Source organism: Natrix helvetica (assembly GCF_964273705.1).
Source record: "Natrix helvetica genome assembly, chromosome: 9".
Taxonomy (NCBI): domain Eukaryota; kingdom Metazoa; phylum Chordata; class Lepidosauria; order Squamata; family Natricidae; genus Natrix; species Natrix helvetica.
In genome coordinates this window covers 6,890,672-6,918,324 of record NC_138560.1, presented here as the reverse complement: position 1 = coordinate 6,918,324, position 27,653 = coordinate 6,890,672, and the positions used below count along the sequence as shown (strand labels likewise).

At 46.1% G+C, this 27,653-nt stretch overlaps 1 protein-coding gene across 4 annotated transcripts; it reads left to right on the top strand.

Annotated features, from left to right (window-relative positions):
• Window positions 1-27,653, top strand: VSIG10L (V-set and immunoglobulin domain containing 10 like). 4 transcript variants are annotated; one of them, XM_081962247.1, is made up of 11 exons: window positions 1-241; window positions 8,612-8,941; window positions 9,781-10,044; window positions 11,966-12,253; window positions 14,844-15,101; window positions 15,339-15,614; window positions 17,211-17,498; window positions 18,735-18,848; window positions 19,365-19,423; window positions 20,405-20,533; window positions 24,120-27,653. In XM_081962247.1, the coding sequence occupies exons 1-11, from the start codon at window positions 175-177 to the stop codon at window positions 24,204-24,206; spliced, it is 2,160 nt and encodes a 719-aa protein (XP_081818373.1). In that variant the 5' UTR covers window positions 1-174; the 3' UTR covers window positions 24,207-27,653. The 4 variants fall into 4 exon arrangements, with proteins under 4 accessions (XP_081818373.1, XP_081818374.1, XP_081818372.1 ...); XM_081962248.1 differs by lacking the exon at window positions 1-241 and adding an exon at window positions 451-502; XM_081962246.1 differs by lacking the exon at window positions 1-241 and adding an exon at window positions 5,489-5,632 and having other exon boundaries at window positions 24,123-27,653.

The window sequence follows — 27,653 nt, the reverse complement described above, 5'->3', positions numbered from 1 at the left end:
ACCTGGTCACACACAGAGAGAGAGAGAGAGAGAGAGGCACCTGCCTTCCGGCATCTCCGACAGAGGCCTTGCCGTTCCCTTGGCACTCAGGGTTGCCAGCCCTTCTTCGATCTCCGTGCCCTTCTGTGCCTCGACCTCCTCCCTCCCCACCAACCCCTTTGGAGCCAAGCTGGCATGGCTTGCTGGCATCCGGGCGTCCGCTTTCCTTCCAGCCTGACCATCTGTCTGCTTTCCCTGCTGGGTGAGTTTAGGAAACTGGGCGCCTGGGGTTTGTTTTTTCCCTCCCCCACCAGCTGATCTGATCCGGCTGGCTTCTGGCAGAATCCGAGCTGCGTTTGGGGAAGAAGCGGAGCTCTTCTCAAATTCCTAAGGGGTACAAGGGTGGCGCCTCCTCTTTACGTGGGTTGGAACAGGGGTGAGGAGGGGCAGGGCTCGTCCTGCTACGAGAGCAACGTATTTGGGGCAATGAGGATGAATTCGATCAGAGGAGGCTTTGCTGAAGGTGAGCTGGCTTAAGACTCACCTGTGCAAAGCATCAAACACCCCCCCCCATCCCCATTGAAAAGAGTCCTGAGAAAGAAGGGGCTGTTAGGGACCCCCCCAATCCTTTTGATTTGCCACACCCTGCCTGGAAACACAGAAGTGGGCGTGTGGCACACCTCCAACTCCAGCAACATAAGACCCTCCAGGTTGCCATATTCTTCTCACAAGGGTATTTGTGCAGCACAATGGGCTTTTATCGTCAGGACTGCGCTGCGGAAGTCGCCTCGTCTAAAAATGGTCCATTGAGCCGGGGTGGGGGGGTGGGGGGGGAGGAGGAAAAAAAATACTTTGCTGACTTTTCAGCTTCGCCCATATGAGGTGTCATGGTATTTCCCCCCCCCCCTCTAAATTAGGTCTGTTAAAAAAAGACCCGAATGGTACTTGTTTGAAGTGGTGATTTGAAAGGTTTAGCTCAGGGGTGTCCAAACTTGGGAACTTTAAGACTTGTGGACTTCAACTCCCAGAATTCCCCAGCCAGCTCTGCTGGCTGGGGAATTCTGGGAGTTGAAGTCCACAAGTCTTAAAGTTCCCAAGTTTGGACACCCCTGGTTTAGCTACTGCCTGAAATGCTGTGTTGTAACTCTGTCCTCTTCGATCTGTTTTTTTTTAAAAATTTGAACTGATTGTGTATCTCTGTATGTATACAATTTCGGGCAATGAGCACTCTGGGTTTCTGTGGGTCGTTGTGAGCTTCTGGGCGTTGGCCAGAGGTTGCTGGCATTCTGCCTTTCTCTGTTCAGTAATCAGAAGCTCAGGGTGGGAAGCAAAGCTTCGCCCAACTTGCTTAACTTGGCCACTGAATGAGCCTAAATGCGAGCTGGAGATTGAGCTCACCCAATGAGCGAAAGCCACAAAATGAATTGGCCAAGGTTAACACTAACCAAGCTTGGAATATGCAGCCTGACCTGTTTCATATTTATTTTATTTATTTGGAAATTTAGATTGCCACCTATTCGCACAGAGCGACTCAAGGCGGCTTCCACAAATATAAAAATATGTGTAATTACATATACATTTTAAATATAAAAAGCAATATAAAAGCAATAAAACTAATAGAAAAGAGAATCAATAATCTATAATAATAAACTATATCTAAATCTGAACTCTGTCTGTCTATCATCTATCTATCAATCTATCTATCTATCTATCTATCTATCTATCTATCTATCTATCTATCTATCTATCTATCCCTCTGTCTATCACATCTATCTATCTATCTATCCATCCATCCATCCATCCATCCATCCATCCATCCATCTATCATCTATCTATCTATCTATCTATCTATCTATCTATCTATCTATCTATCATCTATCTATCTATCTATCTATCTATCTATCTATCTATCTATCTATCTATCTATCTATCTATCTATCATCTATCTATCTGGCTGTGTGTCTATGTTTCAACATAATTCTGGAATGCCTCGAGCAATTTCAACCAAACTCTGTAGCATCAAATGAACTAAGAGTGACACCATGGCTCAGTGGTTAGAGTGCAGTACTGCAGGCTACTTCTGCTGGCTGCTGGCTGCCTGCTATTTGGCAGTTCAAATCTCACCAGGCTCAAGGTTGACTCAGGCTTCCATCTTTCCGAGGTGGGTAAAATGAGGACCCAAATTGTTGGGGGGCAATAGGCTGACCCTGTAAACCTCTTAGAGGGGGCTGCAAAGCACGGTGAAGCGGTATGTACGTCTATTGCTAAAGGCGAAATTCTGGTTACATTTACTACAGATGAAAGTTAATTTAACTAGAGAAAAGATGTGCATGAAGTTCTATTGTATGGCAGAGTTTCTCAGCCTTGGCAACCCGACGATGTGTGTTCAACTCCCAGAATTCCATGCTAGCTGTGGAATTCTGGGAGTTGAAGTCCACATGTCTTCCAAGTTCCAAGGATGAGTAACTGCTGTAGGGGTATCAAACCCATGGGATCTCATGAGGAAAAAAACTAATGAATGTACTTTGGACAAAGAGAGCTGTTCACGCAACTGGTTTACTCATTATCCAAGCACCCAACCTTTGGCTTAGTGATGCTGTGTGAATGTAAGTCATTCAGTAAGTGAACCACGAGTTATCTCCTTACCTCTGGGAACAAGGCAACCAACCCTGATTTTAAAAAAAGATTGCCTGATGGAACCAAAGGTTTGAGAGCAACGTGAGGATAGTAATGGTGGCACAGGTGTGATTGTCTATGGAACGACGGTCCCTTTATGACTTGTGGGCTTCAACTGGCTGGCTCAGGAATTTTGGGAGTTGAAGTCCACAAGTCATAAAGGGCCCATCGTTCCCCACCCCCCACCCCTGGTCTAAGGATAGCATTTCTACCTGCTAATCTCTGCTCTTTCCTGTCTCCACTCTCCCATCTTTGGTTGTCACCTTATTTTGGTGATGGATAGAAGTGAGTTGGAGGCTGCCTTAACAGCCACAGGACAGACAGTGAGCCTTCTCCCATTCCTTCATACCGAGACCAAAGTATTCCCAGGCCGATTTCTTCCTGTTAACCTGAAATGAAGAAGTGGAAGGGAGAAACTTCCGCAATTAAAAGATAGCCACCTTTCAATCAATGCCTTCTTCAACCGGAGCCCTGCCCAGGAGAACCTGGATGTTCACCCCCACCGACCCCTTCCTGTTAGATTTATGGCCTTCTCCCATCCCTAGCCCTCTCTCTTTCCCCTTAGGGGGCTGGCCCATCCATTACAGTGCGTGGTGGCTGCTGGGCTCCCACTGAGCCAATTTTCATCCATCTTCTCCTGTCGTCTCTCTCTCTCTCCCTCCTCCTCCCCCCCTCTACCCTCCCCGCTGGCTCCTGGCTTTTCTCACTCAGCTCCTGCTAATGCAGCCCCTGGCGTGTGGCCGATGCTGTTGTGCAGCTTTTAATTTACAAGGGCTCAGACCCAGAGGCCCTGCTGGCTTCAGGGTTTGTTATATGGATGGCTCGAAGGAGCTTGGAGATCGAAAAAGGAAGGGTGGGGATTAGGCTGGGCCAATCAATCGGAGGACACTGCTTCTCCTTGGTGGGGCTGACAGGCAATAAACGGACTTGCAAGAGAAAATGGAAGGAGGATCGGGGGGGGGGGAGATTTGGCGATGGGTTTCGTGGCACGACATGCCACGTTTTCAGCCAAACAGGGAAGAGGGTGTGTGTGTGTGTGTGTGTGTGTGTGTGTGTGTCAATTTTCTCATTTTATGGCTCCCTAAGTTAAGGAGACTTAGGAAGTCTCAGTGGCTATGAGACGCTGAGCTTGTCGATCAGAAAGGTCGGCAGTTCGAATCCCTAGCACCTCGTAACAGAGTGAGCTCCCGTTACTTGTCCCAGCTTCTGCCAACCTAGACGTTCGAAAGCACGTAAAAAAATGCAAGTAGAAAAATAGGAATCACCTTTGGTGGGAAGGTAACAGCGTTCCATGCGCCTTTGGTGTTTAGTTATGCTGGCCACATGACCACGGACAGTGCTAGCTCTTCGGCTTTGAAACAGAGATGAGCAGCGCCCCCTAGAGTCAGGAATGACTAGCACATGTGCAAGGGGAGCCTTTACCTTCACCTAAGTTATGGAAACCATTAAAAAGCTTGACAAAATAGTGATTCAGTTCATTCTGAGGCAACTTCAGGTGTCAGATTTAATCCCTTTTTCTTCCTAGCATTCTCCTTGTACTAAGCCATGGTTAGTTGAATAAGCTACAAACATGTGGAGTTCACACAGCGTATTAAGTCCAAACCAAAGCAAGGGTTTTAGTTGTGCAAAAACATTTCAAAATCCCCTGAGTGTGGTAGTAACCTGAGCTCAAAATGAAGGCTTGGCTTTTATCATTTTGGACGGGGTTTTTAAGGTCAAAATGTCACTCTTAAACTAAAAACACTTCTAGGATGGCCAGCCAACCTGTTTCATTCTTAACATTCTTGTTTCCCAACCTAGCAAGGTGTGTTTTCAGCTTCCACTCTTACAGAACACAGGTTTTGGAATAATTGAACTAAGGACAATGAAGCTAAAAGTTTGCTTTGGTGGCATCTCTCACTCACCTTCTTCAAGGTGTGTAAAAAGGCCTCTGGTGTGCCTGGAGGCATCTCTTTGATCCAGATGGGTCCATCCATTCATTCTAAGTGGTCCTTCCAGGCTGTAAACTGAGTCACTCTGCCTTGATGCCTTTGAGTCTTCATTTGGCAGGCTGCTTTGTTTGGTTATTTTTTTCCCCAATTAATTACTAATTACATTTGTTTTCCACCCAACTCCTTGTAACGTGATTCTGGGCAACCTACAGTGTTAAAAAAGAAATGTAAGAGCACAAAAAATGCGTGCAATAAAAGTAAAGCACTCTAAAAAATACAAATTATCGGCTCTAAAGGAGCTGTGGTAGCGCCGTGGTTAGAATGCGGTATTGCAGGCTAACTCTGCCCACTGCCAGGAGTTCAATCCTGACCGGTTCAAGTCTTCCATCTTCCCGAGATTGGTAAAAGGGGGAGCCAGATTGTTGGGGGCGATAGGCTGATTTTGTAAACCACTTAGAGAGGGCTGTAAAGCACTAGCTATGAAGCGGTATGTAAATCTAAGCGCTATTGCTATAACTAAAAGATGGGATGACTTTATTTCTGCACCTGTCTTCTAACTTCAGAGAGGGCTCTTTCTAGCCCAGTGACGGCAAACGTATGACACGCATGCTAAAGGTGGCACGCCATGAAATTTTGTGTCACATTCACCAACACCTGACACCAACTATTCTCAAAAGCACGTCCCATTCTCATGTGATTTTTCAGAGGATGTAGAGACTGTGTGAGAATGGGGTGTGCCCTCACATGGCTTCTGGACCCACAAGGGCCATGCTCTTATGTGGCCTCTGGAGCCACCAAAAACCATATAGGACCTGGTTTAAGCACTGGTTTCAGTTGGGTTCTGGGGTGTCTGCAAAAGGAAGGGATTGTACTTAGCAAGAGTTGTTATTCCACGTTTAAGGTGGTCTGTGATGGCGATGATGTATCGGATGAAAGACTATGGATCTGTGAGATGTTCTCGGTCAAGATAGAAAGAGTGCAGAGAAGAGCAACAAAAATGATTAGGGGACTGGCTAAAACATATGAAGAACGGTTGCAGGAACTGGGTACGTCTAGTTTGATGAAAAGATGAATTTGATGAAAAGGGGTGATGTGATAGCAGGGTTCCAATATCTCAGGGGCTGCCCCAAAGAAGAGGGAGTCAAGCTATTCTCCAAAGCACATGAAGGCAGGACAAGAAGCAATGGATGGAAACTATTCAAGGAGAGAAGCAACCTAGAACTAAGGAGAAATTTCCTGAAAGTTAGAACAATTAATCAGTGGAATGATTTGCCTTCAGAAGTTGTGAATGCTCCAACACTGGAAGTTTTTAAGACGATAGTTGGATAACCATTTGTCTGAAGTGGCGTGGGGCTTCATGCCTGAGCAGAGGTTGGACTAGAAGACCTCCAAGGTCCCTTCCAACTCTGTTATTCTATTCTAAGATGGATGTAAGTTGTTTTCAAGAGAACTGTCTACAACAAGTTCTCCAGTTCTTAGTCCTCCGGTCTTATAATTCGTTACCCAGCAGAAGTCCTTCATGTCACCAAATGTGAAAAGTTCAGAAGATACCTAAAGCATCATCTAATGCAGTGGTTTTTCCCCCAAACTTAGTAACTTTAAACATGTAAACTTCAACTTCCGGAATTCCCCTGCCAGCATGATGGCTGGGGAATTCTGGGAACTGAAGTGCATATCTCTTAAAGTTGCCAAGTTTGAAAAAAACATAGATCTAGTGCCCAGGGTAGGATCTCATTATTATTATAACACCCATTTACATTTGCTATGTACTATGCAATATGCTATGTAAGCATATACGTCTGTTCTTCTGCATAAAAGAAACCAATCAAATGTTATCTTGATATATGAAGAGATGGGGGAGGGAAGTTCTTGGTGAGCTTATCTCTTAGGGGGGAAAAAAATCATAGAGGAATAGAACCGAAATGGCAATTCTTGATATTACTTATTAAGAGATTCCAGCTTCCTTTTTCTAGTAAAATGCCATGGTGATGGGGCCTGCCTTGTAAAAGTAAATTATTTAACGGAAGTTTAATTTATTTAAATGTATACAAATTTAAAACAGCTGTTGGCAAGCTTGGGGGATTGAGTTTTAATATCAGCGCTCATGACTATATAATGTTCATTACAACTAATTAGAAGAGAAAGCTGAGACTACAGAAATGCGGGTGGAAAGTGGTAGAAAAAGAAACCTTTTTTTGTGTTTTTATTTTATTTTATTTTTGTCTGATCACTTCAATTGGATTCCCATGTTATGCTCAGCCTTAAACCAGCCTCATTCAGCCTTGGATCTTACAGAAAGGCAGTGTTTATCTTCCTTCGCTAGTTCAACTGAAAGTGGTAGTAAGGATTCTTAACGTAATTCTTATTTCAGTATAGGGAAGGAAGGAAAGGAAAGAAAGAAAGGAGGGGAGGGGAAGAGAGGGTAGGAAAAGAAAGGAAAGAAAAGGAGAGGAGAAGAAAGGAGAGGGGAGGGGAAGGGAAAGGACTATTATCATAGTCTCTTAAATATGATAATTGGGCCCGGGGAATTAATAAATAGACGGAAAAAATTTGCATGCGCAAATCCTAAAATCCTATTCATTTTCAGATCAGCACAGCCTAGTATTGATAGCACATTACGCCCAGCTTTTCTCACAGCTCTGTGAAACTGGCCCTTTGGGGGGGAAACAAAAGGGCAAGTTGATTATACTTAAACAAGATCTAAGGCCAACGTTTTTTAGGCTTGGGACCACTGCTCCCTTCCAGGGAGCGCAACATCACGATACCAAATCCAGCCAGTTTTAAATGGGACCACACGGGCAGCAATATTTGAAGCTGCCTTCACAAGCTTAGTTCTTTTCGAGATAATGATGCCTGAATGTTGACGTTTGTACATGTTTTTTAAAAAACCTAGACGTTTGGCAAGAGCCAGCCAGGTCGTGTGGTTGATTATCCATTTTAAAAAATGTGTTATTCGTTGTGAACCCAGAACAGGGAAGTTATCTCGCTTCCAGAGTCTTTAAGCAATCTTTATGGTTCTTTGATGGCCCATGGAAGGACAAAGATAATGGGCTGAGTGTCAGGGTAGGGAGTTGATGGAGAAAGTGGAAGGAATGTAAGAAAATTTATGTGTTGATTTGGTTATTTACTTATTTATATTCACACGAACAGAACCTGTTGCTCCAGGATAGTCACTTATTTAAATTGGTGTTGCTTGGATTTACGGCTGGGACGCAGATGGGGGAAGATGTTTTGATGTCTGCTGCAAAAACTCCATGGCTGTTAGGAAGTTATTTAGAAAGTAAATAACTGATCATTTGCTTCAATGAGGGGTGAAGGCAGGAGTGGCTTTATATCATAATGGGGAGATGATTACTACAAGGGAGAACTGATCCAGTGTGGCTGGTCTGAGGGCTTTGTCTGGCTTCCTATCCACCCAAAATTCTCCACTTAATTTCCTTGTAATTGTAACGTTACCTTTTATAGGAGTCATTTCCCCTCTGCAAGGGCTACCATATCTGGGCAGGAAAAGCCAGAACGGCAATAAGACTTATATACCTGTGCTTTTACGGCCCTGTCGTAAGCGGTTTACACATGTCAGCATCTTGTTATACGGGTCCTCATTTTACCGACCTCGGAAGGATGGAAGGCTGAGTCAACTTTGAGCTGGTCAGGATTGAACTCCAGTCAGTGGGCAGAGTTAGTCTGCAATTTTGCATTCTAAGCACTGCGCCACACGGCTTTAAACGCTAGGGCAGGGGGTGTCCAAACTTGGGAACTTTAAGACTTGTGGACTTCAACTCCCAGAATTCCCCAGCTGGGGAATTCTGGGAGTTGAAGTCCACAAGTCTTAAAGTTCCCAAGTTTGGACACCCCTGCACTAGAGTCAATCCAGGGCTACCAAACACTCTTGGCTGCCCTCAAGTGGCCGTGCAGAGTTTTGCAGCCCAGACAAGGTCACCCCATCCCATTGCAATGATTGGTGTGTTTCCATTAATAGCAGAGAAAAGTATATTGACTGCTTGCTTGTTTTTTTCTGTTCCCAGCCCCATTATTCCCTGTTCTATCTTCATTCCCTCTGGCTGTGCTTCTTGGGAATTCTGTTTCTCTCCCCATTCCATTCTCTTTACCCTCTGCTCAGGTCCAAATTGCTATCATCTGGAGAAGGAATGCAACCATTTTGGCAATAGGAAACCTGCGTCCTAATTTTACAGTGACGGTAGATGCCAGCTTCCAGCCTCGGTTTAGTGTCGACCCCGTGAATGGCAACCTCAATATTTCTGACCTGAGGTTCACGGATTCCGGCATCTATTCAGTGGAGATCCTCCCCCTGGGGAGTGTTGCCCTCAAGGGAAACATCACTATTAGAGTTTACGGTGAGTTGGACCAAGTTTTAATGCCATTGCTGTGAAGCTGCTTTCTTTGGTGCCGCTAATATCTCAAGCTCCTGATATTCCTAGCCAATTCTTCTGGTTTATTTATCCTCTCTTTTTAATTTTTGCTCTGTCAAAAACTGGGAGCCAATAATTGTTAGTGTTGAACTTCAGTCCCCAACAGCTGTGGGTTGGCACACCAATGGTCAGCGATTCGGGGAGCTGAACGCCAGCTGTATTTTGAAGCCCATATTCTTCTCCCAGGCCCCGTGCCACAAACCTGGTTAACAAATCACATTTCTGTGTCCACGTAGTATCACATGCTACATCCAAACGAATGCCCTGATAAACATTAACCGAGTTGGAAGGGACCTTGTAGGTCATCTATTCCAGCCCTTCACCCAAGCAGGAGACCTGATACCATTTCTGACAGATGGCAGTCCAGTCTCTTCTTGAAAGCCTCCAGTGATGAAGCTCCCACAACTCCTGAAGGCAACTTCTGTTGATTGCTCTCACTGTCAGGAAATTCCTCCTTATTTCCAGGTGGAATCTCTCATTCGAGTGATATCCGAGGCTCACAAATATGCAAATCCCACAGCGATCACAAATGACCTTATCCCATCTTAACTTTAATCTCCTTTCCTGTGGGAACACTCTTCCTAGGTTCTGGCCATCATGGTTTGCCGCTTGCCTTAGTTGCATGAAGAAATGCAAGAAAATTCTTTCTTTCATATAAGCAGGTCACTTTATTAACTTGGGGGACATTTTTTGAGAGACCTTCCCTTGTTGGTTCCCCCCCCCCAAAAATGCAATGGATAGCTCATACCTGTGTGTTTCTTTAGAGAAGGTGGGCAACGTCTCCGTGCTCCCATCATCTGCCAAAGTGATAGAAGGAAGCGGTACAGTGACCTTCGACTGCATTCCCGTCCATGGTTTTGTCTCCTGGACCAAGGATGGTCACCGTCTGGAGGATAATCCCCGATATTTGCGTTCATCTGGCTCCCTGAAAATTAGAGACCCTCAACGGACGGATGCTGGTGTCTATACTTGTACCATCTCCAACCCTTTTGGCAATGCCACCAGTACTGCCAACCTTACTGTCTATTGTGAGTACACCCTTGCCATACCCAGTTTTACATGTTTTGTTTGATAAAGCTGTAGAATTGTAAAGTTAAACGGACCATTTAAGCCAGTGAATGTAATTCCTTGGCTGATGGCCCTGCTTGGACAGATCTCATGAATGGGAGCCGAACCTCACGGTTGCACAAATTTACCGTTAAAAACTTTTCCCTAATGTTACATTGGTACCCACCAGAGGTGGTATTCAGCCGGTTCAGACCGGTTTACCCAAACCAGTAGTGGAAATGGCAGGTGGGCCCCGCCCACCTGCCTCGGCTCTACTCCTTACTATTTAGGCATGTTTTCAAGCCGCGTGCATGCATGCATGCAAGCCACACGCGCGTATGCAAAGCGTATGCATGGACTGCTGTGCACATGCGCCGACGGGCTCCCATTTGTGAACCGGTAGAGAAAGTAAGTGAATACCCCCTCCATGGTACCCAGCATGCAAAGGATTGGCTGGAACAACTTTGTCTGTCTCTGAAGTTGGCATCTCCTTTCTCTGAATGTTTTGGAAAGAAGGAAGTTCCAACTAAAGCAGATATTCCAAGCCTGGCAATAAACTCTTTGTGTGTCACAGGGACAGAGGATATGGTTGCTTTTCTATAGATAAATAGTCCTCCATCAAATTAAGTAGCTCCATGCGTCAATAAGATCATGGCCTGGGCGTAATGGTATGTGACAATGACCTTGGGAGTGGAGGAGAAGAGATTGTTGCCTAGGGAGCGGTCAGATAAGAAGCAGTACAATCCAAGGCTACGTAGTAGGTGGGGCATTGGCTCAAAAGGGATTCTCCCTAGTTTCTCTGGGGCAAAGGAGATGGGAGGAAAATTGTACTTTCAGACTTGCAAAGTTCCATTAGTGTAACCTTACCATGGAAGTGAAGAAGCTTCTCGGATAAGAAGTGAAATGTATTCCAGCAAAAACAAAGAAAGTGTCAGGCCTGTAGTTATGTTCTTTTTAGGATCTTTGGCCTGCCACACTTTTTATTAATTTCCTATGCTGTTTCATTAGTGTAGTAGTTGGGAGGGGGGAATAGAAAGGAGTAGGATTGTGGAATGTATTGTTGTCATTCTTTTATAGAAGCTCAAGGTCATCTTTTGTCTCCGCACCTCGACACCTGACCGGAAGCAGAGTGGTGTAGATGCCAGCGTGGAAGATGATGATTGGAACATGTGATGGATTTGTGGGTGTGGGGATAAGATCATGAACTTTCAACTGGGTGGAATTCCAAGAAGAACATCAGAGTTGGAATTCCATAGACGTGCTAACTTGCCTGTATGAATAAATGGGAACTTTAAGGATGATTCTGCCTTGGACAATGATTTATTTCATACATGGTATTTAGAACGCTAACAGAAAGTCTAATTGCCTTTTGAAAAAAAAAGCACCTTCTGGGAGGCTTAAAATAGAATTCATAAAGTAAAATTCGGTCATTTGGTTGTTTTTTTCTGTCTGATCAACACTGGGATGACCAATGCCAGAAAGATAAACCAAGGCCAGAGGTGGTATTCAGCCGGTTCTGACCGGTTCTGGCGAAATGGTAGCGGAAATTTTGAGTAGTTTGGAGAACCGGCAAATGTCACCTCTGGCTGGCCCTGCCCCCATCTATTCTCTGCCTCCCAAGTCCCAGCTGATCGGCTGGGACTTCTTCTGTTGCCCTGCACAGGAGAATGGAGCTGGAAAGCAGGTTAGTGGGGTGGGAGGGACTGGGGATTTTGCAGTATCCTTCTGCTGCCACGCCCACCAAGCCACACCACACCTACCAAGCCACGCCCACAGAAGCGGTAGTAAATAAATTTGAATCCCACCACAGTCCAGGGCCCTGCAGATGAGCCCCGATAGGTTGTATCTAAACAAACACATATTGCATGAATTAACAGTTAACGTTCTTTTGTTCTCACCCAGATGGTCCCGAGACCCCAACAATTACTGTCTCGTCCTCTGAGCAAGATTCAAGCGCAGGGAGTTTTGTGCTGGTGAACAGCACTGTCAATCTCACATGTTTGGCCCCCTCCAATCCCCCGGCAAAGATCTACTGGAATGTGGCTGACAATACGGACCTCGACGTCCCTTCTTCACCTGTTCTGCAGCTCCAGAGGGTGCAGCTGAATCAGGGCGGGCTGTATTCCTGCCTGGCTATCAATCAGGAGACGAAGCTACAAATTCGTAATACCCGTCTTATCAACGTTGTCCGTTAGTTGACTTTGTCTTTATCTTTCTTCCCTGCTGTGGTTGGGGGAGGGGGGGTGTCCAGAAGACATGAGCACCTGGGGGGCCTGAAACATATTTCTGGAAAGGTCTGCAGATAGTCCTCTATGTACGACCAAAATTGAGCCCTGAATTTCCATTGCTAAGCGAGACAGTTGTCAAGTGAGCTTTGCCTCATTTCACGACCTTTCTTGCTACAGCTCTTAAGTGAATCACTGCAGATGTTAGGTTAGTAACACAGCTGTTAAGTCAATCTGGCTTCCCCCTTGACTTTGCTTGTCACGAGGTCGCACATTCACTTTTGTGAACCGATAGCAAAGGTAAGCGAGTCCCCGCTAATGTTGGAAGCTGTATATCGAAAAACCTATTGAAGGATGCCATCCTCTTTCCTTAGTCATCATCTAGTTAGGATGACAAAGGAGGAAGTTTGCCTGGAGTCAAAGAAACAAGAGACAAAAATTGTTTACTTTCCTCTCTCTGCCACCTTTATGCCGCTTATAAACTTATCTCATATACCACTTACAGCCCTTTCTAAGCAGTTTACAGAGTCAGTTTTATTGCCCCCAACAATCCGGCTCCTCATTTGACCCACCTCGGAAGAATGGAAGGCTGAGTCAACCTTGAGCCTGGTGAGATTCGAACTGCCAAATTGCAGGCAGCAGAAGTAGCCTGCACCACTGCGCCACCATGGCAAATACCTACGGAAATGAAGTCCAGCATTGCGAGCTGGGTAGATCCCTATTCATGGCGACTGTTTCCATGGATTTTTCTCCTTCTTCTGACCCAGCTGAGCTGCATTATACTGCTGCCATTGGAACAGGAAAATGGCCCAGAACTCAGAATGACACTCCTATAAATCACCACCCTGAAATGGGTCCTGAGTTGGGGTTATTGCATATGAGCTTTGGGAACATAAACGCGGTACATTGTTAAGAATAGTGTCCCTGCGCTTTTCTGAGAGACGTTGAGTTGGTTGGACTGGTAGGAAAGATTGGAAATGCTGACTGTGAGTAACAGTGAGTTCTGGGAAGAGGAAAGTTAAGCGGCGATTAAGTTACGGGAAAGAAAGTGCGAGTTTCAAGAAATGAACCAGCTCAGCTGTTCATCTCAATCTGCACCTGAGATTGTGAAGAATTCCAGATCCGTAGTCCTTCTTGGTTAACTTGGCTTTTGTGTCTCACTCCGTCTTCTGTCTTGCTACACCACAACCTTCACTCCAACCCGTGGAATCCAACATAGGTTGTATGACGCGCAGAGTCCTAATAAAACCTGCCCCTCTAATCAATTGTTGGAACTGGTTTTTTTAAAAGTAAGGCACGTGGTGGCCCATGGAAAGGAAGAGAGATGGAGAACCTCAAGAGAAAAATAGCTCATAGGGCAGGTTGTTTGCCCTAGATGCATGTATCTGCCCATGTATACATGTCATGAGACAGGATATGTTGTGGTCATGTTTTTAGTTGTTTTAAGGGGAAGTGGAAATTCCCCACCTTCTTCTCTCCCCCCCAGCCCCCCCAAAAAAGAAAATTCTGACTGAAGTAAGGAGGTGCAGAGGGAACTATTCATTGGCTTCTTTAGTCGCTAAAACATTTTTCCCACTTCTGGAAGATTAAAGAAAATGTAGGGTCATTCTGCTATTTTTCCCCTTGGGGTATCGTAGATAGAGAAGATTCTCAAAATGCAGCGAGGAGAAGCTACCTGGAAAGCATCCACCGCTCAATAATCTAAGATTATTCCCACGATCATCTGCAAATCAAATGTGTTTTTTTTCCCCATTACTAAATACACAGTGATTTTAAAAACCCTCCCCAACCCTCTTTGCCTGTCTTCCTCAATCCAACAAACAGAAGGCTGCTTTGTAGGGGAAGATTAGAGCAGGTTAGGCAGCAGCCCCCAAATATTTTATAGCGAGAGTTCATCCTGCCGGCATTTTGGAAAAAATTAAGTGGTCTTCCTAAGAATTGCTCAGCTCAAGGGGTGGGCTGCTGGGAGTTCGCAGGGGTTCAGGAGAACCTCTAGCTAAAGTTTCTGTGCAGTTTGGAGAACCCCCAAATCCTGCTCCTGGATGGCCCCGCCCACCTTCCCCTCCCAGGAGTCCCCATGCAGCCTGTTTAGGATGCAGCGAAGTGCAGGTCACACGGGGAGGCTCGGGTAAGGCAAAAAATAGACCTACCGGAAGTTTAGGAAGGCCGGAAATAGGTCTGTCTCCAGCCTCCGGAGCTTGGGAAGCCATTTTCGAACTTCGCCCCCCTTCCCCTGCAAAAACGCCCCCCTTCCCCTGCCGTGGTGCAGGAGGTTGACTAGTCCATGCCCACCATGGCCACACCCACCCAGCAACTGGGCAGAGAGCCCCTTGCTAAAAAAGTTGAAGCCCACCCCTGCGCCAGCCCCTTTTCGCTCATTCATGCCACATCTGGTGCTTAACATGACAGAAATGGTTCAAACAAATCTATCAAGCTCTAGCATTTTGCCTACGTGGTTTGCCTCTTTGTTTCCCAATGCTAAAATATTCTGAGTCCAAAAAAGTGCACGAATGAATACTTGTCCCCTTCTCTCTTTTTTTGTTACTCCTCTCTAGAAGCTCCTTGGGGATCTCCTCGCTGTTCCGTGACATCGGTGCAAAATGGTTCCGCCTTACTTTTTGCCTGCTCCTGGACTGGAGGGTCTCCTGCTCCTAATCTCACTTTCCAGGGACTCCCTGTGAGCAAGACGGAAATCGGTGCCTCTAAATTGCAGAGCTTGCTGGTCCCCCCATTCCCCGCTGGGATCAGTGGCACCAAAGTTACTTGTTTGGGTCACCATTTAACTGGGCAAGCCAACTGCACCTTGCTTCCAGGTGAGCTGGAGAAAACAGCTGAGCTGATGTGTCCTGTCTAAAATGGCAGGTGGTGGGTTAGCAAAGCCTTTAAAGGTGCTTAATGGATGATTATTTCACCCAATTGAATCTCACCAATGTGAGGTTGGATACCAACCCTTCAATCCTTTCATAAGGGCCTAAAGACCAGATTCTGCCAGCATTCAAACTTTGTGACACTGTCTTTTTCATCCGTGTCTTCCTCTTCCCCTTCTCCAGAAGCCCCCTCAGGGGTTACATTGTCATTCCAGGCATCCAGTGACCCCAAAGGACCCGTGACTATGCGGCTGCGTTGCCAAGGCACCTTCAATCCTGTGGAAATTGAATGGTTTAGAGATAAGCAGTCCCTGATTCCTGCCGGAAGCCATTACCAGCTCAGTCCTGATAAAATGCATCTCACCATCTGGAATTTCACTGCTCCCCAGGATCTGGGAGATTACAGCACCATCTGCTCCAATCCACTGGGGTCACGGAGATCTAACCTCACCATTATTGGTGAGCTATCCCCACGCGAGGAGAGACAATGCTAGACAGGTTATATTAGAACAGGTTGTGTTTGACCTATGAGCACCATTGGGTCCTGAATTTCTGTTTCTAAGCGAAGGCAGTTGTTAAACGAATCGCACCAGATTTTGCAACCATTGGGTTGTGTTGTTTTTTTTTTGCCTCGGTTGTTAAGCAAATCACTTCCGTTGTTAAGGGACTCATTCAGTCATTTCCCCCTATGACTGTGCTTGTCAGAAGATGGCTGGGAAAGTTAGAAACGGCGATTGCACGACCCTGGGGAATGCTGCAACTGTCATAAGTACACGCCAGTTGCCGAGCGTCTGAATTTTGATCACGTGACCAGGGGGATGCTACGATAGTCATAAGGGTGAGGACTGGTCATCACTTTTTTTCCAGCGGTGGTGTAACTTTGAACGGTTGCTAAACTAAGTTTACTTGTACTTATGCGGAAGATCAGTTTAGTTGATGTCAAACTATAGGTCCTCTCTTTCTCATCAAATATATGTTTTTTGAATAAGGCCGCAGTATTAAGCTCTCTGTGCTCTACTGTAAACCAGATTAATCCTGTAAACAGGATTACGGGGTAGGAAGGGGTACTTGGAAAAAAAAGAACAATAATGTTTAATTCTTGAGACGCGTCTAAAATTAGAAGGTGTATATGGGTGTAATGAGAGAGAGTATGAATTAAGAAGTAAGGTTGCCAATTAGGAGTCTTCTTCAGTCTTCTCATTGTCGGGAAGCTCAGCATGGAGCACAAGGTGATGTCCTCACAATTCACTTGCAAAGTGAGCAGAGCTGAGAACTAGAGATAGGTGTAAACTTACCTAATGAGAACTTGAGCTTGGATCTCTCTGATTCCAACACATTCACTAGTATGTTATTAATTAATATATTTATAAACTGTCGGACTGGATGTCAGCCCTTCCCAGGTAAACCAGACAGGAGATGTAAGTTAATTCTACTTTACTATAAAGCTGCATTAACAGAATCTTGCAACTCGGAAAGTACAGTACTCCCAACATCACCCTTGCAGTCCAGTAATTAAGGGGGGTATGGTGTGTGTCCTTCCTAAGTTCTTGCTCCTTCCACTATGCAGCTGAGGGCTGTGCTGCCTCTTATCCAACTGTTCCAAGTATCACCAACTGTGGCTCTGGAGCCGCTTGTGGCTCTTTCATCCCTCTGCTGCAGCTCCCTGTCGCCGGTCGGTTCCACAATTGATAGGGCTTTCGGTTAGGACAGGTAGAGGGAAAAGGTAGAGGGAAAAGGACGCCGTGCTAGGAGGAGAGACTCTATGGTGGGGGAACCAGACTTTCGGTCAGCTTCAGAATTGAACCGGGGGGCTTCCGGTTAGGTCCTTTGTGGCTCTTTGAGTGTTTAAGGTTGCCAACCCCAAGACAGTTCCCTTGGCAAAATTTCTCCATCCTTCTCCCACGGTCATTCCCACGTGCCATTACATCATGCTCTCGTCATGCGTTTGTAAGCCAACACACCATAGGTTTTAACTATGGGGAGGGTCTAATTGCTTGCATTTCATATCTATGTAAAAAAAAAAAAAAAAAACAGGGAGTTTGCTTTTCTTGGCAGGGCCCTTGATCTCTGACTGGACTTTGTCAAGTGGACCCCATCCAGGCACTGCCTTTCTGACTTGGACAGTCCCGAATGGGTCAGTGGTGACCAGTTTTGCGATTCAGATGCGAGATCCAAAACAACACCGTTCCGCTGAGGAATGGAGTACAGTGGAAGTACTAGGAGCTGCCAACCGATCCACAACTGTCACAGGACTGCAGCCCCAAACAGCTTATGCTTTCCGGATAGTGCCTCATCTGGGATCCCAACCTGGGAACGCCACTCAAATTCATACCCTCCACCCAGGTAGGTGCTTGGATTTAGTAGCCACAAGGTTTGTAGGTGGTTTCGGGAATATATTACCAAACCACAATATGAAGATACTATCCTATCTTTACACACGTAAACCAACACTAATGACTTGGTTTAACAAAAACAAAAGAATCTGTTGGAAGCTCTTATGCGTTAAACTTCAAAAGCTGATAATATTTAAGAACAGCAACTTGGCCTTTTGGGAGAGACTGTCAGGGTTCCAAGGATGATCCCAGGTGTGTGTCTGTCTGTCTGTCTGTCTGTCTGTCTGTCTGTCTCTCTGTGTCTCTGTCTCTCTGTGTCTCTGTCTCTCTGTTTCTCTCTGTCTGTCTCTGTCTCTGTCTCTCTCTCTCTCTCTCTCTCTCGATATATATTTCTCAATGTGATGACATCACTGAGAGCAACGGCAATTTCAGTTTTGTGGTCACATTAGTAAACTCAGCAAACTCTGATAAGTATTGAACAAATCCGCAGGTTTGATTCATTATGATGTTGCTAAAATCCAATAAAGCCAATTCAGTATAAGGACAATGCTTGCTGTTGTACTTTAAACTCTTTTACAGTAATCATCAAAGTATGATTGAAGGAGCTCGGTATTTCTCCATGCTGCCAAAAAAATCTTTAGGAAAAAATAACTTACCGGGATTCTGACCTCTTATAAAACTAGCTATAGATTTAAAAGCTCAGAATCTAACTTCACTTTTAGCATGAAATTTGGGGATAGAACAATGTCCCAAGTCATGTGATAAAAAGAAGTTCTTAGTGGGACAAACCTCCTGTCTTAAACCACTGCCCCAAATCTGGCTATTTCTGCTTTTAACAGATTGCAGAGTGGGAAATCTAGCCCAGTGTTTCTTTAATCTGCATAATTTTAAGATATGTGCACTTCAACTCCTAGAATTCCCCAGCCAACATGCTGAGCAGGGAATTCTGGGTGTTGAAGACCAGACAGCTTAAAATTGCTGAGATTGAGAAACACTGATTTAGGATTTCGAGGAAGCAATACATGGACGGATCGCTCGATCTGAAATATTTCTGAGTCGACCGATTCTTGGAAAGGTGGCTCTAACTAGTTCCATACCGGGGCCCAAAATTAAGAAAGGAAGCACGAATTAGGGTGGATTCAACCTTGCACGATGACTATGAAATTTAGAAGCTTTTACCAAATAACAAGGCTTAAAACTCCGTGTGAGTTCAAATCTGGGTCCTCTCGCTTCCTCTACTTTTCAGATTCATATCTGAGTGGCGGGGCCATTGCTGGGATTGTGATTGGCTGCATTTTTGGGATGCTCCTGATCGTTGCGCTCCTGTTCTTGGTGATCTGGCTGGTCTGCCTTCGAAGGGGTGAGTAGGGCAGGAGGCCAGTCAGAAATAAAGCTGAATTTAACTGATAATCTGAGCTCAAATCAGTCAGGAAACCATTGGCCGTTATCACCTCTTCTATGTCAGGGGTGTCAAACTCGATTTCATTGAGAGCCACATCACGGTTGTGTTTGATCTTGGGGGTGGGAGTAGCAAGGGGGCATGGCTGGGGTGGGTGTGCTGGGCGGGTGGAATAGCAAAGGGGCATGGCCGGGGTGGGTGTGGCCAGGGTGGGCGTGGCCATCTTGACATCACTCTGTGCTGCTGTGTTGCAATATTTTCAGGGGAGGGCTTATTTTCGAGGAACGACTTATTTTAGTGCATATGCTCAAAAGCCCGATTGGGCTTATTATCCGGGGAGGTCTTATTTTCAGGGAAACAGGATAAGTCAAGAGTTCTAATTCCCAGTGCCAAAAATACTGAGAACGTTGAATGAGGAAACAACTTGTTCTCCCTGCCAAATCAAAGTGATGTTTTGTCTGCCTTTACTCCTTGCAGCGAAGAAGAAAGCTCCACCCACGCCACCGGAGAACCAGCACCACTATCTGTCACGCCAGGTGAGACCAAAAAGCGATGGGAGCATAATGAGAGACGGGGGGCAATCTGAAAAGAAAAAATGGCAGATTGTAGCTCCATGAAGCTCACTGGGAAATGCCCATTTATAACTGCTCAGTCTTCTTGGCAGAAACAGGCTGTTGATCAAAGCAGTCAAGTGGAATTGACTCTCTGAGCACAGAGATTGTAGGGAATGTTCGCCCAGGAAAGAAAGGGAAAAGAACGTCTTGTACAGGTAGTCCTCGAATTACGTCTGTAGTTGAGCCCCAGTTTCAGTTGTTGTGACAGTCATGAACTGGCTCATCCTGGGACAAACTCAATCATATTACCCCCTTTTTTTGGCCGTGGTTATTAAGGAATAGGATAGAATAACAGAGTTGAAAGCCCAACCCCCTGCTTAGGCAGGAAACCTTTTACCATTTTACAATACAATACAATACAACAATACAATACAATACAATAAAACACAACACAACACCAGAATTGGAAGGGACCTTGGAGGCCTTCTAGTCCAACCCCCAGCCTAGGCAGGAAACCCTATACCGTTTCAGACAAATGGCTATCCAACATCTTCTTAAAGACTTCCAGTGTTGGGGCATTCACAACTTCTGGAGGCAACGTCTATTCCACTGATTAATTGTTCTAACTGTCAGGAAATTCCTCCTCAGTTCTCAGTTGCTGCTCTCCTTGATTAGTTTCCACCCATTGCTTCTTGTTCTACCCTTTTAGACAAATGGTTGCCCAATCTCTTCTTAAAAACCTCCCGTGTTGAAGCACCCACAACCTCTGGGTGGCAAGGTGTTCCACTGGTAATCATTTTCACTCTCAGGACATTTCTCCTTAGTTCTAGGTTGCTTCTCTCCTTCGTTAGTTTCCACCCATTGCAAGTCAATCCAACCTTCTAGGTGCAGAGTGACGTGGATACATTGATATTAAAAGTCTCTTGATGCCTGTCCCCATGTTTTCTTTCAACGTGGTTTTAGTTCCCAAATGGGAGGAAAGTTGAGCCAAGGGATTCTTGGGATAACCCTCGATGGTCATCAGGAGACTCAGACATCTACGCCATCACCTATGAGGAACATCTACACAGATATCTCCGCACAACCACCTTGGTAGGTCAGGTAATAAACATCTGGCTATGGATAATAGCTACTGCATTTCCCCGAAAATACAATCTACTCAGAAAGTAAGTCCTAGCTTGATTTTTACCCAGGCACCCAATATAAGCCCTACACTCCCCCCCAAAAGCCCTAATTAAGACCCCACCCACTTCAGGGCAGTGGTGAAATCTAAATTTTTGACCGCCGGTTCTGTGGGTGTGGCTTGGTGGTGGTGGGGTCATGTGATTGGGTGTGGGCATGGCCAACTTTTTTTCACTTTTTAAAGTATTTTTTCCCTGCCAGTTCAAGTGAATAGGCAGGCAAAAAATGCTTTAAAAAGTGGAAGAAAAGCTTCCGTTGATCGCGTGGATCAGCTGTGATCCACACGATCCTCGGAAGCTTTTTTTACTACCGGTTCGCAGAACTAGGGACAATCGTCCCTACCGGTTCCGCCGAACCAGGCCGAACCGGGAGGATTTCACCTCTGCTCCAGGGTGCACGGGTAAAAATTAAGCTAGGGTGTGGATGAGGAGTATGGAGCCACCTTACTACTTACCTTTGGATAGTTGCAGCCAGGCCCTGCACACCTTGGCCCATTTCTTCTGCAGCCGGCAAGGCCTCTGTAGCCAATAAGAGCTCTCCGGATCAATCCAGAGCTCTGTTATCGGATGCAGAAGACTTCGGGAAAGCCTTGCCGGCTGCAGAAGAAATGGGCCAAGGTGTGCGAGGACCGGCTGCAACTATCCAAAGCCGAAGAAGTTCCTGAAAGCCTCTTATAGTGAAAAGGAAGCCGGGAGAGACACACGCAAGTGAGGTGAGTCAGTGGACAACATCATCCCCCCTCGAAAATAAGACCTGGTGCCTTTTTTGGTGGCAGAAAAAAAGAGAGGGTCTTATTTTCGGGGAAACACAGTAGATGTGGTTGCAAGAAGAGCATTTCCTATTCAGATTCTCTGGTGTCCTGCCAGGCTCTCTGACCAACGGAGACTTTAATGGGGAATTTGCCTTCCGTTTCATTCTCCAAATACTATTCCCCTATTTTTCATTTATTCTGTATGCAAATTAATTTCAAACACTCTCTTAAATGGAGAAACCAAGCGCTGCATACCAAGTGTTGGTATAACAATATCTTCTAATATTTTTTTTCTAGGAGACAGATTTTGATATCGTGCCTGGTAAAGAGCACGGGGTTTTGCACAGTGGTGAAATTCATTTATTTATTTTTTTGCTACTTGTTCTGTGGGCCTGGCTTCGTGGGCATGGCAGGAGAAGGATACTGCAAAATCCCCATTCCCACACCACTCCAGGGGAAGGATACTGCAAAATCCCCATTCCCTCCCCACTCCAGGGGAAAGATACTGTAAAATCCACATTCCCTACCCACTCCAAGGGAAGGCTACTGCAAAAGCCCCCTTCCCTCCCCACTCCAGGGGAAAGATACTGCAAAATTCCCATTCCCACACCACTCCAGGGGAAGGATACTGCAAAATCCCCATTCCCTCCCCACTCCAGGGGAAGGATACTGCAAAATCCCCATTCCCTCCCCACTCCAGGGGAAAGATACTGCAAAATCCCCATTCCCTCCCCACTCCAAGGGAAGGCTACTGCAAAAGCCCCATTCCCTCCCCACTCCAGGGGAAAGATACTGCAAAATCCCCATTCCCACACCACTCCAGGGGAAGGATACTGCAAAATCCCCATTCCCTCCCCACTCCAGGGGAAGGATACTGCAAAATCCCCATTCCCTCCCCACTCCAAGGGAAGGCTACTGCAAAAGCCCCCTTCCCTCCCCACTCCAGGGGAAAGATACTGCAAAATACCCATTCCCACACCACTCCAGGGGAAGGATACTGCAAAATCCCCATTCCCTCCCCACTCCAGGGGAAGGATACTGCAAAATCCCCATTCCCTCCCCACTCCAGGGGAAAGATACTGCAAAATCCCCATTCCCTCCCCACTCCAAGGGAAGGCTACTGCAAAAGCCCCATTCCCTCCCCACTCCAGGGGAAAGATACTGCAAAATCCCCATTCCCTCCCCACTCCAGGGGAAGGATACTGCAAAATCCCCATTCCCTCCCCACTCCAGGGGAAAGATACTACAAAATCCCCATTCCCTCCCCACTCCAGGGGAAAGATACTACAAAATCCCCATTCCCTCCCCACTCCAAGGGAAGGCTACTGCAAAATCCCCATTCCCTCCCCACTCCAAGGGAAGGATACTGTAAAATCCCCATTCCCTCCCCACTCCAGGGGAAGGATACTGCAAAATCCCCATTCCCTCCCCACTCCAGGGGAAGGATACTGTAAAATCCACATTCCCTCCCCACTCCAGGGGAAGGATACTGCAAAATCCCCATTCCCTCCCCACTCCAGGGGAAGGATACTGCAAAATCCCCATTCCCTCCCCACTCCAGGGGAAAGATACTGCAAAATCCCCATTCCCTCCCCACTCCAGGGGAAGGATACTGCAAAATCCACATTCCCTCCCCACTCCAAGGGAAGGCTACTGCAAAATCCCCATTCCCTCCCCACTCCAGGGGAAAGATACTGCAAAATCCCCATTCCCACACCACTCCAGGGGAAGGATACTGCAAAATCCCCATTCCCTCCCCACTCCAGGGGAAAGATACTGCAAAATCCCCATTCCCTCCCCACTCCAAGGGAAGGCTACTGCAAAATCCCCATTCCCACCCCACTCCAAGGGAAGGCTACTGCAAAAGCCCCATTCCCTCCCCACTCCAGGGGAAAGATACTGTAAAATCCACATTCCCTCCCCACTCCAAGGGAAGGCTACTGCAAAAGCCCCAGTCCCTCCCCACTCCAGGGGAAGGCTACTGCAAAATCCACAGTCCCTCCCCACTCCAAGGGAAGGCTACTGCAAAATCCCCATTCCCTCCCCACTCCAAGGGAAGGCTACTGCAAAATCCCCAGTCCCTCCCCACTCTGGGGCCAGCCAGAGGTGATATTTGCTGGTTCTCTGAACTACTCAAATTTTCCGCTACTGATTCTCCAGAACTGGTCAGAACCTTCTGAATTTCACCCCTGGTTTTGCAGTGCCCCACTATTGCCTTAAATAGATTGCTGTTGGAGCTGATGTTGTTTCAAATACGATGGGTCCTTTGTGCTGCTTTACCCTTCCATCGTTACGCTACCTCTTTTCCTTTCTTTCTTTTCTGTTCTCTCTTTCCCCCGTGCCACCTCTGAACGACAAGCCTGCCTTTTAACTTCAACTGGTTTTGCCTTGGTTCACTGAGCCAATTACAGAATCTGAGGGCTGGCATGACTCCGCTAGGGATTTTTAAAAACCTTGCTGAGAAATATTGCAACTTTTACAAAAACCATTTCAGCTCCCCATAAAATTACTCTTTTTTTTTTCTGAGTCAAACGGACCTTGCCTCTAAGCTTGTATCAATACTTGGGTGCTCTTGGGGTTTGGTTGGTAATCACACAGTGGTCACCTCTCCGCAGAGATAGCCTTCCTCCACCACTTTTCCTGAATGAAGTCCAAATTATTGAGAGAAGAACGAAGTCTGGTTTCTGTCTCCATTCCAAACAGTTTTCTAATGACACTCTTGTTTCTCTTTTTCCCGGTTCTAAGCAGCCTATCGGTATCAGGGAAGGCGCTTCCTCTACCCCAACTGGCCGACCTGGCGTCAGGACTGTGCGGAATGCTACCCAGGTCTGAAATGGTGAAGAACACACCTGTTCTGACCGAGGCTTCCCAAGAGCATGAAGCAAACTCCTTGTCCCCACAAAGAAACCTTGTATTCTGCTCATTCACACCCAGCAGAGTCTTTCAAGGGAGGATTTACAGCCACAGACCTTATCTGGCTTGGAGAACTGCCAGGCTGATATCTGCAAAACTTGGCAAGGAGTCTCTGAGAGTCACGAACCAAATAAGCGAACTAATTGTCTCCTGCAAACTCCACTCCACTTTCTCTCCTCTTTTATTTCCTCTGGGAGGGGCCATTCATCGTCCACCTGTGGCCTTACTCCCAAGTCGACCCCTGTTTTTTAGCTGTTCCCTTCGTCTGGCAACTCTGTGCATGCACACACTGGGAACAGGCTCCAGCTGTTCGTCTGCCACACTGATGTCTGACTCTGAAGGCAGCTGATAACTGGCATACAGCTCTGGCCCCCTCTCTGCCTCCGACACAGAGCCCTCATCCGAGCCTTCCCCAGACTCCAGGACTGGCCCATGTCCCTCCCCAACCTCTTCACTGTCCGAATCTGCTGTTAGCTCTGCTGGCTGCTGGAGAGCCACAACAACACCCAGACTTAATCGTTAAAATGGGACTTGTGAAGATGACACTCAGTTAGTTATGGTCACTGAAATGGAACTTGTGAAAATCACACCCAGCCGTTTATAGCCATTAAAATGAAACTTGTGAAGATCACACCCAGGCGGTTATGGTCACTAAAATGGAATTTGTGAAGATGACACCCAACTGGTTATAGTCACTAAAATGGAACTTGTGAAGACGATACCCAGGCAGTTAGATAGTCATTGAAATGGGATGCTGAGATCCTGAAATGGATTTTGTGCCTTCTTCTCTTAGCTTCCTTAGAAACCGACAGATGGATCTCCTCAGTATGAGATGTGAACTTCCAACATTCTTGGCTGGAAATCTCACGCGTCTAGGTAAGAACCAGCAACCTTAGTCCTCTAAGAAGCATCTATATTGCCTCCTCAAAATTTAGACAATTATGTTTTGGATACTGAGATTTCCGATTGCAGTTTTTGGAACAGAGCACAGTGCAAGGCAACCTGATTGGCTGGCCTCCGGTAAGACTTCTAGAGAGCTGCTGAATGGAGGGTATGTTAGAATCCCTAAAGTTTGCTTTGCGGCCAAGGACAATGGACAATGCAAAGGACACCGTAGATCTTACAGCCAGGGAAGTGCTTGGATACAGTGGCAGGTAGAGAAGGATACGGCTGCAGTTGGATTGAGATGTGCCTTTCTTTTCCAAAAACCAGTTTATCACATGAAGCTGCTTATATTCTGAGGCCACACACACCTGCCAAAGCGTTCCGCTATCAAAAGACACGGGCCTGGAGCCTGGCCCAGTTTCTGTCTTGTAACCCAGTCAGGATCCCCTTCGTGGATACCAGGGAAAAACGTCGGTGCTTTTAGAGCACGAAAAGATGTATCTTCCTGGCTTTTTAAAAAATGTGAAGATGGAGCCTGTTCTTCAATTCTAAGATCAGTGGTTTTTCAAACTTGGTCACTTTAAGTGGTATGGACTTCAACTCCCAGAAGTTGAAGTCCACTCCGCTTAAAATGAGCAGGATTGAGAAATACTGTTAAGATTACCAAATGGTCTGAGCGGAAGGCTTTCCCTGAATTCTTACAGCCCCACTCGGCCTCTCCCCCCACTGGCACTAAAGCTAGCCCCCCACCCAATCTTCAATATAAGGAGAAAACATTCTGGGAGGGAGAGGTGGTGGTTGGAGTACGAAAGGGACAGACGGTGCAGTTGATTAACTCTTTCCAACCTAACACATTCTTTGCCCCAACCAGCCAGGAACTGGGGAAAAATGCATAGTAGGGTTGGCCTACAGATTTCACAGATTTTCTGAACAGGTGAAGAGAGGGCGGTGCTTCCTGGTTTCGGCTGAGTTGGAGAAGGCAACACTGCCTCCTAGAGAGAGTAAGAAAAAATTGCAACTCCCTCATCTGGGATAGGTTTCAACCACCTGGAATGGTTGAAAACAGACAAGCTGGTCTTGATGTAAGGTGGGCTACTTGAACCTCTTGGAAAGGATTCTGGAATTCTTAGTCTTTGTGATTCAAGGAAGGACTCATTGAAGAAGAGCCGAATGCTGGGAACGATGGAGGGCAAAAGAAGAAGGAGATGACAGAGAATGAGGTGGCTTGATTGAGTCACTGAAGCTGTCAGCGTGAGCTTCAATGGACTCCAGAGGTTGGTAGAGGACAGGAAGGCTTGGAGGAACGTTGTCCATGGGGTCGCGATGGATGGGACAAAACTTCGCAACTAACAACAAAATATCTCTGAGGGCTTTAGAATCTAGGACCACAAAATATGTTTTGTGCAGTATGTGATAGTGTGCGTAGAAATGAGAGTGCTCCATTTAATCCACTTGCAAGGCTCTTCTTTTTGTCTAATAACATTTTCCGTTGCAATGATAGATCCAGAGGAAGAAATTCTCAGGGTTGAGAAGAAGACAGAGAGGGATCCCATGGCCATTCACGTTGGTTTTTCTCAATGAGGATGCAGGCGCCCCGGTCTCCTTTTCATCATTATCTTCAGCTTTTTCTTTGTCAGCTAGAGGTAGTCCTTGACTTACGACCACAACAGAGCCCGAAATCTATGCTGTCAAGTGAAACATTGGTTAAGTGAATTTTACGACAATTTCTTGCTGCGGTTGTTATGTGAATCACTGCAGTTGATCAGTTAGATCACTTTTTTCAGGGCTGTTGTAACTTTGGTCGCTGAACAAACTTGTAAGTCGAGGACTTATCTGTAATCAGAAATTTCCAAAAATGCACGCAAATAAGAACCTCAATAGTTCTTTGAAGAAGGGGAAAAGACCCTCAATGACGTATCGAATAAACTGTCTGAGAACGTGTTGGGTTACTGTTCTGTAAAACTGACTCAAAATCCCCTTATAGCTGGCACAAAGGAGGCTGCAGTTGCAAGAAAATTAAAACTGTGTTAATATATAACGCAGTTTTAATTTTCTTAGCAATACTACAGTTCCCTGGCGCCGGCATTAACGAGTGTACTTATTTGCTTCTGAAGAGCAATATGGAACACCTTTATTGAATTTCCTCCACAGTGGTGTAATTAAGGCGGAAGGAAGAGGACCCAACCTGGATAAAAGCAAAAAAAAAAAAAAAAGCCAAAACATGGGTACCAAAACTTTGTAAAGGTAAAGGTTCCCCTCGCACAAGTCACTCCCAACTCTAGGGGGCGGTGCTCATCTCCGTTTCAAAGCCAAAGTGCCAGCTCTGTCCAAAGACGTCTCCGTGGTCATGTGGGCGGTATGACTAAACGCCGAAGGCGCATGGAGCACTGTTATCTTCCCCCCAAGGTGGCTCCTTCTTTTCTACTTGCATTTTTATATGCTTTCGAACTGCTAGATTGGCAGAAGCTGGGACGAGTAACG